The sequence below is a fragment of the Melozone crissalis genome, unplaced genomic scaffold (genome assembly GCF_028551555.1).
Source record: "Melozone crissalis strain CALT ecotype California unplaced genomic scaffold, PUWL_Pcris_2 ptg000295l_1, whole genome shotgun sequence".
Taxonomy (NCBI): Eukaryota; Metazoa; Chordata; class Aves; order Passeriformes; family Passerellidae; genus Melozone; species Melozone crissalis.
In genome coordinates this window covers 330351-344113 of record NW_026536047.1, presented here as the reverse complement: position 1 = coordinate 344113, position 13763 = coordinate 330351, and the positions used below count along the sequence as shown (strand labels likewise).

The 13763-nt window shown below is 46.5% G+C and overlaps 1 protein-coding gene across 2 annotated transcripts in view; it reads left to right on the top strand.

Annotated features, from left to right (window-relative positions):
- Positions 1-13763, top strand: part of PPP3CC (protein phosphatase 3 catalytic subunit gamma) — a 55597-nt gene that overhangs the window by 9756 nt on the left and 32078 nt on the right. For both annotated transcript variants that reach the window (XM_054294638.1, XM_054294637.1), the window contains exon 2: positions 13404-13601. In XM_054294638.1, the coding sequence (XP_054150613.1) occupies positions 13404-13601 (198 nt within the window). The remainder of the gene's footprint in view (positions 1-13403; positions 13602-13763) is intronic.

The window sequence follows — 13763 nt, the reverse complement described above, 5'->3', positions numbered from 1 at the left end:
GGATCCAATGAGGATCCAACTCAGGGTGAGGGTTTGAGGCCTGAGATGGGAAGAGAAGAGAAGAGAAAAGGGAAGGGAAGAGGAGAGGAGGGAAGAGAGAAAAGAGAAGAGAGAAAAGAGAAGAGAAAGAGGAGAGAAGAGAAGAGAGAAACCAAGGCCCAGATTGTGTCCAAATTCATCATTTTGTGCTCCCATCTCTCCATTTTGTGCTCACATTTCCCATTTCTTTTTGCTGCTCCAGCAGGAATTTTTCTGGGGGTTGCTCTGTCCAGGATTCCCACGTGGATCAGCCTGTTCCCTGCAGCACAGATCTTGGAAGGACACGAAGTTGTGTTTGCTTAGAGCAGGTTTGAAATGGGCTCCAGAAGCCCTTGGGAGCCGTGGCAGGGTCGGGTTCACGTTCCTGGGATTTGCCTTTTCCACCAAGCCCCCACTGGGCCTCCATTAATGAGCTGTGAGTGGCCAGGCTGGAACCTTGGCAAACAGGTGCTGAATTTCCCTGCCTGCTGCCATCCAGGAATCCCTCCCTGCTCCTTGGGGGAGATCGCTTTTTTATAAAGTAGCTGCAGCTGTTTGCTCTGAACTTCCTCCTTTTTCCTCCTCCTTTTCCTTTTCTCCTCCTGTTTTTTAATCCTCCTCCTTTTTCCTCCACCTCCTTTCCTCCTCTTCCTCCTTTTTTCCTCCCTAATTTTTCCTCCCTAATTTTTCCTCCTTAATTTTTTCCTCCTCCTTTCCTCCTCCTCCTTTTTTCCTCCTCCTCCTTTTTTTCTCCTCCTCCTTTTTTTCTCCTCCTCCTTTTTTCCTCCTCCTTTTTTCCTCCTCCTTTTTTCCTCCTTAATGTTTTCCTCCTCCTTTTTCCTCCTCCTTTTCCTCCTCTTCCTCCTTCTCCTCCTCCTCCTCCTTTCCTCCTCCTGCTTTCTTCCTCCTCCTTTTCCCCTCCTCTTTTTCCTCCTCTTTTTTTCCTCCTTTTTTGCTCCTCTTTTTCTTCCTCCTCCTTTTCCTCCTCCCTTTCCTCTCCTCCTCCCTTTCTTTTCCTCCTCCTCCTCCTCCTTTTTTTCTCCTCCTTTTTCCCTCCTCCTTTCTCCTCCTCCTTTTCCTTTCTTCCTCCTTTTCCTTTTCCCCCTCCATTTTTCCTCCTTAATGTTTTCCTCTTCCTTTTCCCTCTTCCTTTTTCCTCTTCCTTTTTCCTCCTGCTTTTCTTTTTCTCCTCCTTTTTTTCCTCCTCCTTTTGCCTCCTCTTTGTTCCCTCCTCCTTTTTCCTCCTCCTTTTTCCCTCCTCCTTTTTTCCTCCTCCCTTTCCTCTCCTCCTCCCTTTCTTTTCCTCCTCCTTTTCCTCCTCCTCCTTTTTCCCTCCTCCTTTTTTCCTCCTCCTTTTCCTTTCCCCCTCCCTTTCTTTTCCTCCTCCTTTTTTTTTCATCCTCTTCCTTTTTTCCTCCTCCTCCTTTTCCCCCTCTCCTTTTTCCTCCTCCTTTTTTCCCCCCTCCCTTTCCTCTTCCTTTTCCTCCTCCTTTTTTCCTCCTCCCTTTCCTCTCCTCCTCCTTTTCCTTTCCTCCTCATTTTTCTCCTCCTTTTTTCCTCCTCCTTTTTCATCCTCCTGCTTTTTTCCTCCTCATTCCTCCTCCTTTTCCTTCCCTCCTCCTTTTCCTCCTTTTCCTCCTCCTCCTTTTTCCCCTCAGGCTTTGCAGTGACTCCCTGCAATCCCCCCAATGAGAGGCAGACACTGCCGCTGTTGAGTGATGATTTTCTGGGAATACATTGATTTTTAACCTCTGGCAAGTTTGTAGAGCTGCAGGCTGTCAAAGAAAGAGTTTTTCCAAGCTGGAATTGCAGAGTTTTGGGCTGTGCTTGCTGAGCTGGCACTCAGTGATGTCCCTGCTCTGGACTCATTGGCTCAATGACAATCCCAGGAAAATCCGCATCAGTGCCGCTCATTAGGAGCCAAATCTGAGCTGGAAACTCGATGGGCCTTGCAAGCAAATGTGGATTTTATCACTTCAGGGAGGCTGAGGGTGCCCACTGAGAGTATTTTGGTGTCTCTGATCCTTGGGGAGCTTTGGCAGGAGCAGGAACCAAAGCAGCACCACAGATCCTGCTCTGGGTTCAGCTTCATTCAGGATGAGGGGTGTGAGGAGCCCTGGCTGCCATGCCAGGAGGGTTTGGGAGCTGCTGCCTGCTGAGGCTTAAGTCACCTCTGCTCTAATTAAACCCTCCTGGCTTTAATCCTGCCTGGAGCAGAGTTCCAGCTCCACCTGGTGGGATTGGCACCGGCAGCCCTGGCAAAACCTCAGCCCTGAGCTCTGCTGGGGAATCCTCCTCAGCAAAGGCACCTTGCTTGCTCCTGGCCTCACTTTTACTGGCCAAATTCCCAGCAAAACCAGGATAATCACTGCTATCCCAAAGATTTCAGGGAGCTGTGAGCACAGAGGAGCAGGATAATCATTGCTAGTCCAAAGATTTCAAGGAGCTGTGAGCACATTTCAGGGAGCTGTGAGGTTTCAGAGGATGGTGAAACCACTGGGATGATTTTCCTCTGCCTGCCCCATGCCTGGAAATGGCCAAGTCCAGCTTGGAGCAACCTGACCTGGCCTGGGGAATCCTCCTCACCAAAGGCACCTTGCTTGCTCCTGGCCTCATTTGCTGGCCAAATTCCCAGCAAAACCAGGATAATCACTGCTATCCCAAAGATTTTAGGGAGCTGTGAGCCCAGTTCAGGGAGCTGTAAGGTTCAGAGGATGGAGAGGCACTGGGATGGTTTTCCCAGAAAATCTCTGCTTGTCCCATCCCTGGAAGTGGCCAAGTCCAGCTTGGAGCAACCTGACCTGGCCTGGGGAATCCTCCTCACCAAAGGCACCTTGCTTGCTCCTGGCCTCACTTTTACTGTCCAAATTCCCAGCAAAACCAGGATAATCACTGCTATCCCAAAGATTTCAGGGAGCTGTGGGCACAGAGGACCAGGATGATCACTGCTAGTCCAAAGATTTTTGGGAGCTGTGAGCACAGTTCAGGGAGCTGTGAGGTTTCAGAGGATGGTGAAACCACTGGGATGATTTTCCTCTGCTTGCCCCATGCCTGGAAGTGTCCAAGTCCAGCTTGGAGCAACCTCACCTAGTGGAAGGTGTGCTGGAATGAGATCATCTTGTATATCCCTTCCCACCCAAAGCATTCTGGAATTCTGTGGTATTTCCTTGGGAATTTCTGGCTGGTCTGGGTGGATTTGGAGCCTCTTGGACAGCCCAGGTTTCCGTGGGAGCCCTGAACACAACCTGTGCTCTGTTTGTGTTTGTGTTTGCATTTCCATACCCAGAGCTGTCACCTGCTTTTTTTTTAGCCTTAAACGCACCTGGCTCCTGCTCAGCCTTGGGGCCTGCTGATTCTCCGCTCTACAAACTTGCCAGAGGTTAAAAATCAATGTATTCCCAGAAAATCATCACTCAGCAAAGGCAGTGTCTGCCTCTCATTGGGGGGATTGCAGGGAGTCACTGCAAAGCCTGAGGGGAAAAAGGAGGAGGGAAAAAGGAGGAGGGAAAAAGGAGGAGGAGGAAAAAAGGAAGAGGATGAGGAAAAAAGGAGGAAAAGAAAGGGAGGGGGAAAGGAAAAGGAGGAGGAAAAAAGGAGGAGGAAAGGGAGGGGGAAAAAAGGAGGAGGGAAAAGGAAGAGGGGAAAAGGAGGGGAAAAGGAAAAGGAGGAGGGAAAAAGGAGGGGGGAAAAGGAGGAGGAGGAAAAAAGGAAGAGGATGAGGAAAAAAGGAGGAAAAGAAAGGGAGGGGGAAAGGAAAAGGAGGAGGAAAGGGAGGAGGAAAAAAGGAGGAGGAAAAAGGAGAGGGGAAAAAGGAGGAGGGAAAAGGAAGAGGGAAAAAGGAGGGGAAAAGGAAAACGAGGAGGGGAAAAGGAAAAGGAGGAGGAAAGGGAGGGGGAAAAAAGGAGGAAAAAGGAGGGGAAAAGGAAAAGGAGGAGGGAAAAAGGAAGAGGAAAAATTCTCCCAACGTGGCCTCAAATTTTGGGTGTTCCTGCTGGGAGCTGCTGAGGCCGGGACAGATTTGCTGCTTCTCCATTGCTCCATCCCAGCCCTGTCCCCTTCCAAGAAAATCCTTCATCCAGCTCCTACCGTGCAGGTATTTTTAGGGTTTTTGTGAGGGGATAATTCTGGTTGTCCCACAAAAAGGAATCTGTGGCTGCAGGTGAGGATCAGAGGCAGCTCTGCAAACCAGAAGCACAATTGGAGTTCTGGCTAAAACTGGGACATTATAAACTGGAATTTATTTCCCCTTTATTTCTGGAGCTTCTGAAATCTGGATATTCATTACCCAGAGCAAAATAGAAGGATTGGAACATGCAAAAATTTGGGGGAAAACAGATGGAAATGGCAATAATAATAATAATAATAGCAGGAACGTGCAAAAATTCGGGGGAAAACACTGAAATGGCAATAATAAGAGTTCTGCTTCTCAGCCCTGGAAGTTTTTATTTCCCCTTTATTTCTGGAGCTTCTGAAATTTGGAGGTTCCTTATCCAGAGCAAAAAAGGAGGATTGGAACATGCAAAAATTTGGGGGAAACAGATGGAAATGGCAATATAATAATGATGATGATGATGATAATAATAATAATAATAATAATAGTAGTAAGGAAATGGCAATAATAAGAGTTCTGCTTCTCAGCCCTGGAAATTTTTATTTCCCTTCTATTCTGGAGTCTCTGGAGCTTCTGAAATCTGGAGGTTCCTTCCCCAGAGCAAAAAAAAAGGATTGAAACATGCAAAAATTTGGGGGAAACAGATGGAAATGGCAATATAATAATATTAATATTAATGATAATAATAATAATGATAATTTTAATGATAATAATAATAACATGGAAATGGCAATAATAAGAGTTCTGCTCCTCAGCCCTGGAAGTTTTTATTTCCCCTTTATTTCTGGAGCTTCTGCAATCTGGAGGTTCCTTACCCAGAGCAGAAAAGAAAGATTGGAACATGCAAAAATTTGGGGGAAAACAGATGAAAATGGCAAAATAATTGTAATATAAATGTAATATATATGTAATATAAATGTAATATAATGTAATGTAATATAATGTTATATAGTACAATATAATATAATATAATATAATAATAATTATTATTATTCCTGGCTCTTCCTGCTTTTATACAAGAAGTTATTCACTTCATTTGGAGATTTTTCTTTGACATTAATGTTTATTTTAATAAGGGAGAAGTTCATTATTTCCTCAGGTGGGAGGTGATGAAGCTCCATTTTAATTTTTATTTTTTTTTCCACAGAGTTCTGTGCCATGACAGGGTCAGGCTGCCTGTGCCAGCCCTGGAAAATTATTTTCCAGATTATTTATCAGGGCTTGATCCAATAAAAATAAAAAATCAGGATATCAAGCACACACACACCTGGTTCTGCAGGTATAATAATAATAATAATAATAATAATAATAATAATAATAATAATAATTTCCCCTTTATTTCTGGAACTTCTGAAATCTGGAGGTTCCTTCCCCAGAGCAAAATAAAAGGATTGAAACATGCAAAAATTTGGGGGAAACCAGATGGAAATGGCAATAAGAATAATATAATAATATTATTATTATTATAATTATTATCATTATTATTGCCTGGGCCTCCACTCAGTGCTCTGAGCTGGGAATTGCTCACAGAATTTGGAATTTATGGCCTTGGGGGCTTTTCCTCCAAGGGTTTGTTCCCTATTAATAACTCTGAAAGCTGAAAATCCACCTTTTTCCCAGCAAAAAAAAATGCAATTTCTGTGGCCTTTTCTGTGCTGGATTTCTCCACATTATTCCCTCTGAGCCCTGGACTCAGCTGTGAATAGATGAATGTAGGTTAGGTGTGAATGGGAATAAAATCTGGCATAAAAATAACTTTGGGCTCTTTGGAAATTGGGAAAAGATTTTAAAACCTCACCCTGCAGTGCCCAGCTCAGCCCTGGAGCTGCTTCTCCATTTCACAGTGGTTTGGGTCGACTTTTATTGAGATATTTCTACATTTGCCAGCCCATTCAGCTTCCTCAGTGTCCAAATCCTCAGTTTTACCCCAAAATGTGAATTTTTTGCTCCAAATTTCATCTCTCCCCATCTGCTCTGTGCTGAGGAGCGAGCAGGGAAGGGGCTTTGTTTGGATTCTCTTTTCCCAGAGAGGGAATCCTCTCTCTGGTTTGTTTTGGTGAATTTTGCACCCTTTGGGGTTATTTTTGGGGGATTGAGGGAATCCCTTTTCCAGTTTGATTTTGTAAATTTTGGGAATTGAGAAAGAGGAAAATAAAAACCCCGTCCCTGCTGCTTGTGCGGTGCCCAGCTCAGCCCTAGAAATTCTCCCTTTCACAGGGGTTTGTGAGGACTTTTCCTGGGATATTTCTACCTTTGCCAGCCCATTCAGCTTCCTCAGTGTCCAAATCCTCAGTTTTACCCCAAAATGTGAATTTTTTGCTCCAAATTTCACCTCTCTCCATGTGCTCTGTGCTGAGGAGCGAGCAGGGAAGGGGCTTTGTTTGGATTCTCTCTTCCCAGAGAGGGAATCCTCTCTCTGGTTTGTTTTGGTGAATTTTGCACCCTTTGGGGTTATTTTTGGGGGGATTGAGGGGGGATCCCTTTTCCAGTTTGATTTTGTGAATTTTGGGAATTGGGAAAGAGGAAAATAAGAACCCTCCCTGCTGCTTGTGCTGTGCCCAGCTCAGTTCTGGAAATTCTCCCTTTCACAGGGGTTTGGGTTGACTTTTATTGAGATATGTCTATATTTGCCAGCCCATTCAACCTCCTCAATGTCCAAATCCTCAGTTTTGCCCCAAAATGTGAATTTTTTCTCCAAATTTCATCTCTCCCCATGTGCTCTGTGCTGAGGGGCGAGCAGGGAAGGGGCTTTGTTGGGATTCTCTCCCAGCTGTGCCCCAGGAGCTGCAGGGAATCCTCTCTCTGGTTTGTTTTGGTGAATTTTGAGCCCTTTGGGGTTATTTTGGGGGGATTGAGGGGATCCTTTTTCCAGTTTGTTTTTGTGAATTTTGGGAATTGGGAAAGAGGAAAATAAAAACCCTCCCTGCTGCTCGTGCTGTGCCCAGCTCAGCCCTGGAGCTCCTTCCTTCCTCAGGGGTTTGTGAGGACTTTTCCTGGAATATTTCTACATTTGCCAGCCCATTCAACCTCCTCAATGTCCAAATCCTCAGTTTTGCCCCAAAATGTGAATTTTTTGTTCCAAATTTCATCTCTCCCCATGTGCTCTGTGCTGAGGGGCGAGCAGGGAAGGGGCTTTGTTGGGATTCTCTCCCAGCTGTGCCCCAGGAGCTGCAGGGAATCCTCTCTCTGGTTTGTTTTGGTGAATTTTGCACCCTTTGGGGTTATTTTGGGGGGGATTGAGGGGATCCCTTTTCCCTGCAGTGTTTGGCCAGCGCTGCCTCTCCAGGCACGGAGCTGCTGCTCCTTTTTCAGTAATGAATCTGCCTCAGGGACTCTGGGATGTATAAACAATCATTTGTGGCTCACTCTGTGCTCTCCTCTGGAGGTGGGGATGGGGCAGCCCTGATGAAGCTGAATTTTAAGTGCATTTTAAGTAGGGAGGAATGGGATTTTTTTTTTTCCTGTGGGATTTTTATGTGGCACTGAGGGAAGAGCACTGGTGGTGGTGGAAAAGCAGTTTTTTTCCCAAATTCTCCCACATTTCACTATTAATGTCCTGTCAAAGTGTTGCAAATACCCTTTTGCTCATAAAATAAATAAAATCCATGTAAATTTAGCAGGAAATGGAATCTTGCCAAAGAGATCCCTTTTAATTTCCTTTTCATTTTCCCTTGAGCACACCTGACCTTTTAATCCATTTCACACCTCAAACTTCTCCTGCTTTTGTGTCCTTTTGTTGTGGATGGGCCCTCAGCAGTGTCCTAGTGGTGGAGCAGGAATTCTCTTTTCCTGGTGGGGCAGGAATTGCATTTTCTGGTGGAGCACGATTTGCATTTTCTGGTGAAACAGGAATTCTCTTTTCCTGGTGGAGCAGGAATTGCATTTTCCTGGTGGAACAGGAATTCTCTTTCCTGTTAAAGCAGGAATTCTCTTTTCCTGGTGAAACAGGAATTCTCTTTTCCCAATGGAGCAGGAATTCTCTTTTCTTGTTAAAGCAGGAATTCTCTTTTCCTGTTAAAGCAGGAATTCTCTTTTCCTGGTGAAACAGGAATTCTCTTTCCTGGTGGAGCAGGAATTCTCTTTTCTTTTTAAAGCAGGAATTCTCTTTTCCTGGTGAAACAGGAATTCTCCTTTCCTGGTGAAACAGGAATTCTCTTTTCCCAATGGAGCAGGAATTCTCTTTTCCTGGTGGAACAGGAATTCTCTTTCCTGGTGGAACAGGAATTGCCTTTTCTGGTGAAACAGGAATTGCCTTTTCCTGGTGGAGCAGGAATTCTCTTTTCCTGTTAAAGCAGGAATTATCTTTTCTGGTAGAGCAGGAATTCTCTTTTCCTGGTGAAACAGGAATTCTCTTTTCTGGTGAAACAGGAATTCTCTTTCCTGGTGAAACAGGAATTCTCTTTTCCTATTAAAGCAGGAATTCTCTTTTCCTGACCGTGGATTTGGGTGCCCTTGGTGCATTTACAAACCCCACACCTGCACATTTCACCGTTCAAACAAGCCTGGGTGCAACACCTGGCTTTGTGTGCAGAGGGAAGGTGGCACAGAGGTCACAGGGTTGAATTCTTGGAATGTTGGGAGTGGTTTATCCATAATTTTCATGAATTATTTGGGAGCTGGCTGTGAGGATGAGCTTAACCCATTGCCTGGGCACTCCAGAGCCAACCCTGGAGTTGCAGTGAGAGGAGCAATGGATTTGAGCTGAAAAAGGAGAAATTTAGGGTGGATGTAGAGAAGGAATTTTTCCCTGGGAGGGGCTGGGATGGAATTCCCAGAGGAGTTTTGGCTGCTCTGGATCCCTGGAAATTTCCCTGGAAGGGCTTGGAGCAACCTGGGGTGGTGGAATCTCCTTCCATCCCAAGCCATTCCACAACTCTGATTTCTTTTGGTGGGATAAGGACTTATCTCCTCGTTTTCCAGATAGAAGCAGGATCTGGGTGAGTCTCTCCACCCTTCTCAATGCCCTGGAGGTACAAAATTCCAGGTCAGGTTGCTCTCAGGGCTGTTCCTGCTCTTGGAGAGGGAACATCTCTTCCTCCTGGCCAAGAGAAAGGAGCGTGGATAAAGATAAAATCGAGATGGATAAAATTGAGATAGTTCATTAAAATGAGGTGGCTGAAACCCTGGCAGAGCCAGGGAGGAGTTGGTTCCTGGTCGTGCCCAGCTCCTTGTGGGAGTGGAGCTGTGCAGAGCCAAGGAGGGAACTTACATAAAAGTTCTTGGCTGAAGCCTCAGATCTGATCTTGCATAACTTTGCTCGAAGGAAAAGGCAAAGCCAGGAGCTCTGGGGGTTCTCACTGCCTTGCTGTGGCTCCAGAGGGGTTGGCCATGCTTGAGGCTGTGCTGTGGCAGGAAATGAGGGGAGATGTGGGGCTGGCACCAACAGGATCAGCTGGGATGAGGGAGGGCAAAAGGAAGGAAAAAAGGTGGAAATGCCAGCCCAGGATTTGGAATGAGGGAAAGGCAGGGGGCTGGGGCTGCCTGTGCATCTCTGGGTGGGCAGAGCTGTCTTGGGGTCACATCCCAGCTTTGCTGAGCTCTCCATCCCCACTTTTGGGGTTCTCACTGCCTTGCTCTGGCTCCAGAGGGGTTGGCCATGCTTGAGGCTGTGCTGTGGCAGGAAATGAGGGGAGATGTGGGGCTGACACCAACAGGATCAGCTGGGATGAGGGAGGGAAAAAAGGAAAGAAAAAAGGTGGAAATGCCAGCCCAGGATTTGGAATGAGGGAAAGACTGGGGTTACCAGGAAAAGGCAAAGCCAGGAGCTGCCTGTGCATCTCTGGGTGGGCAGAGCTGTCTTGGGGTCACATCCCAGCTTTGCTGGGCTCTCCATCCCCACTTTTGGGGTTCTCAGTCCCTTGTTGTGGCTCCAGAGGGGTTGGAGGCTGTGGGTACCAGGGCTGTGCTGTGGGAGGAAATGATGGAAGACGTGGGGCTGGCACCAACAGGATCAGCTGGGATGAGGGAGGGCAAAAGGAAGGAAAAAAGGTGGAAATGCCAGCCCACGACTTGGAATGAGGGAAAGGCAGGGGGCTGGGGCTGCCTGTGCATCTCTGGGTGGGCAGAGCTGTCTTGGGGTCACATCCCAGCTTTGCTGAGCTCTCCAACCCCACTTTTGGGGTTCTCACTGCCTTGCTCTGGCTCCAGAGGTGTTGGAGGCTGTGGCTGCCAGGGCTGTGCTGTGGGAGGAAATGGGGAAGATGTGGGGCTGGCACCAACCGAATTAGGGATGGGATAGAGAGGGCAAAAGGAAGGAAAAAAGGAAGGAAAAAAGGTGGAAATGCCAGCCCAGGACTTGGAATGAGGGAAGGGCAGGGGGCTGGGGCTGCCTGTGCATCTCTGGGTGGGCTCTGCTGTCTTGGGGTCACATCCCAGCTTTGCTGGGCTCTCCATCCCCACTTTTGGGGTTCTCAGTCCCTTGCTGTGGCTCCAGACGTGCTGGCCATGCTGGAGTGCTGGGGAATATGGAGGTGAACGGTTTCTATTTCTCTCTTGTAAATCATTAACCAAGCTGAGGGGTGAATCCAGCAGCTCTGGCAGCTCAGCTCTTTTCTCACTGTTTGAGAGCATCATTTCAGTGGGAATTCCATTTCTGGGTGAGAGGAGTACTAGATTTGTGTTTCCAAACAAGCTGTGGGGCTGCTGGTAGATAAAACCAGCACTGGGAAATAAAAGAAACTATAGGAAGGATTCCACTGATTAATGAATGGGAAAAAAATATTATTTTACAAATAAACTTTAGATTTGCTGATAAATGAGATTAGACATTGAAAGATGAAAGAAGCAATGGGAGAAAACCCCTAAATTCCATAAGAATTTTAAAAGAATTATACATTAGAGGGAAATCTTTGGTATTAGGTGTTCCAGGAAGTCTGAACCTCTCAAGTAGCTCAGAAATGGGGAAAACCCCTAAATTATGTAAGAATTAAAAATGAAAAGGGAGGGTTATGCATTAGAGGGAAATCTTTGGTGTCAGGTGTATTGGGGAGTCTGAACCTCTCAAGTACCTCAGAAATGGAGGAAAACCCCTAAATTATGTAAGAATTAAAAATGAAAAGGGAGGGTTATGCATTAGAGGGAAATCTTTGGTATTAGGTCTTCCAAGAAGTCTGAACCTCTCAAGTACCTCAGAAATGGGGAAAACTCCTAAATTCCATAAGAATTAAAAACTTAAAAGAGAGGGTTAGAAGGTTGTGCATTAGAGGGGAATCTTTGGGATCAGGTGTATTGGGGAGTCTGAACCTCTCAAGTACCTCAGAAATGGGGAAAGAGAGAAGGGAAATGTGGCTGGAAAATGGGATAAAAAGGGAGGCTGCAAACTCCAAAAATTTGAGATGTTTGAAGGAGTTTAGCCTGGAGAAGAGGAGGTTTAGAGGTGACCTCTCTACAACTTCCAAAGGACACAGTCTCAGATTTTGTCAGGGAAGGTATAGGTTGGATATTAGGAAAAAAAATTCACCAAAAGAATAATAAAGCACTGGGATGCTCTTCCCAAGGAGGTGGTGGAATCACCATCTCTGATGTGTTTAAAAAGCCTGGACATGGCAATGCTGGAACAATGGCAGGAGATGAAGGGGTGGACTCGTAGCAGGGGTTAATCCAAGGAGTTAATCAGGAGCTCTGGGGAGCCCCCACAACCTCAAGGCCAAGGTTACATTTAAAGGGAGGTGGAAATTTAATAGATAACATTTTATTGACCAAGATGTGAATTTAAGGGATGGATACTGGGGAATGGACGTTTAGGACTGGCTGATCACTCAATGTCCTGGACTGACAGTTCTGGGTGGAGGGGATGGGATGTGACTGACAGAGAGCCAGGGTGGGGATTTGGGGGTATCTCAGCAAAGGAGAGGGATTGCACAGGTAAAGGGAGGGGACACAAAATGGGATAGAAGAGCAAAACTATTACAAATTATTACAAAGTATAAAAACACCACAACACTGGGGTGCTGGGAATGGTCTGAGCTCACCCTGCAGAGCCCATCCTGGGGTGACAAACCAATAAATGAATTTAAGGGATGGATATTGGAATGGACATTTAGGACAGTGCATGGGGTAATATTTGGGGGGTTGACCCCTGGCTGATCACTCAAGGTCCTGGACTGAAAATTCTCAATGGAGGGGATGGGATGTGAGTGACTGACAGAGAGCCAGGGTGGGGATTTGGGGGTATCTCAGCAAAGGAGAGGGATTGCACAGGTAAAGGGAGGGGACACAAAATGGGATAGAAGAACAAAACTATTAGAAATTATTGCAAAGTATAAAAACACACTACAACGCTGGGGTGCTGGCATGGCCTCAGCTCCACCTGCAGAGCTCATGCTGGGGTGACAAACCAATAAATGAATTTAAGGGATGGATACTGGGGAATGGACATTTAGGACTGGCTGATCACTCAATGTCCTGGACTGAAGGTTCTGGATGGAGGGGATGGGATGTGAGTGACTGACAGAGAGCCAGGGTGGGATTTGGGGATGATCTCAGCAATGGAGAGGGATTGCACAGGTAAAGGGGAGGGGGTACAATCTGGGGTAAACCATTTGAGAAAAATACAAAACAAAACTATTACAAATTATTACAAAGTATAAAAACACACCACAACACTGGGGTGCTGGGAATGGTCTGAGCTCACTCTGCAGAGCCCATCCTAGGGTGACAAACCAATAAGTGAATTTAAGGGATGGATACTGGGGAATGGACATTTATGGAGAAACACTTGGGGGGTTGACCCCTGGCTGATCACTCCTGGACTGAAGGTTCTGGATGGAGGGGATGGGATGTGAGTGAGTGACAGAGAGCCAGGGTGGGATTTGGGGATGATCTCAGCAATGGAGAGGGATTGCACAGGTAGAGGGAGGGGACACAATCTGGGAGAGAAAACCAAAACTATTACAGATTATTACAAAATATAAAAACCCACTACAACACTGGGGTGCTGGGCACAGCCTCAGCTCGCCCTGCAGAGCCCATGCCGGGGTGACAAACCAATAAATGAATTTAAGGGATGGATACAGGGGAATGGACATTTAGGGCAGTGCATGGGGTAATATTTGGGGAATTTACCCCGTGTGATCACTCAACATCCTGATCTCAGCAAAGTAGAGGGATTATTTGGGGAAAACAAGGGGATACAAACACAAAACCATTACAAACCATAAAACCACACCACAACAACAAACCTCTGCTGTTTGTGGGTTAAATTTCCTAAAAGAAGCAGAGCCTGTCCCTCCCTCTCCACGAGAAGCTGACCCCTTGCCTTGCCTTGCCTTTGCAGCTGTGCCATTCCCTCCCACGCAGCGGCTCACCCTCAAGGAGGTGTTTGAGGATGGCAAACCCAGGCTCGACGTCCTCAAGAGCCACCTGGTGAAGGAGGGGAGGCTGGAGGAGGACGCGGCGCTGAAAATCATCAACGACGGCGCCGCCATCCTGAGGCACGAGAAAACCATGATCGAGGTGGAGGCTCCAATCACAGGTCAGAGCTGCTGGGTGTGAAAAAAGTGCAGATTATGTGGTGTTGGAGATTTTTGCTCAGACATGGCTTGAAGGAAAAAAGGCCATGAAAAAATACAGCTGATGGAGAAGTAAAAGGCTGCTGTAAGCAGCTAATTCTCACAGCCTGTTTCTGTAAACAACA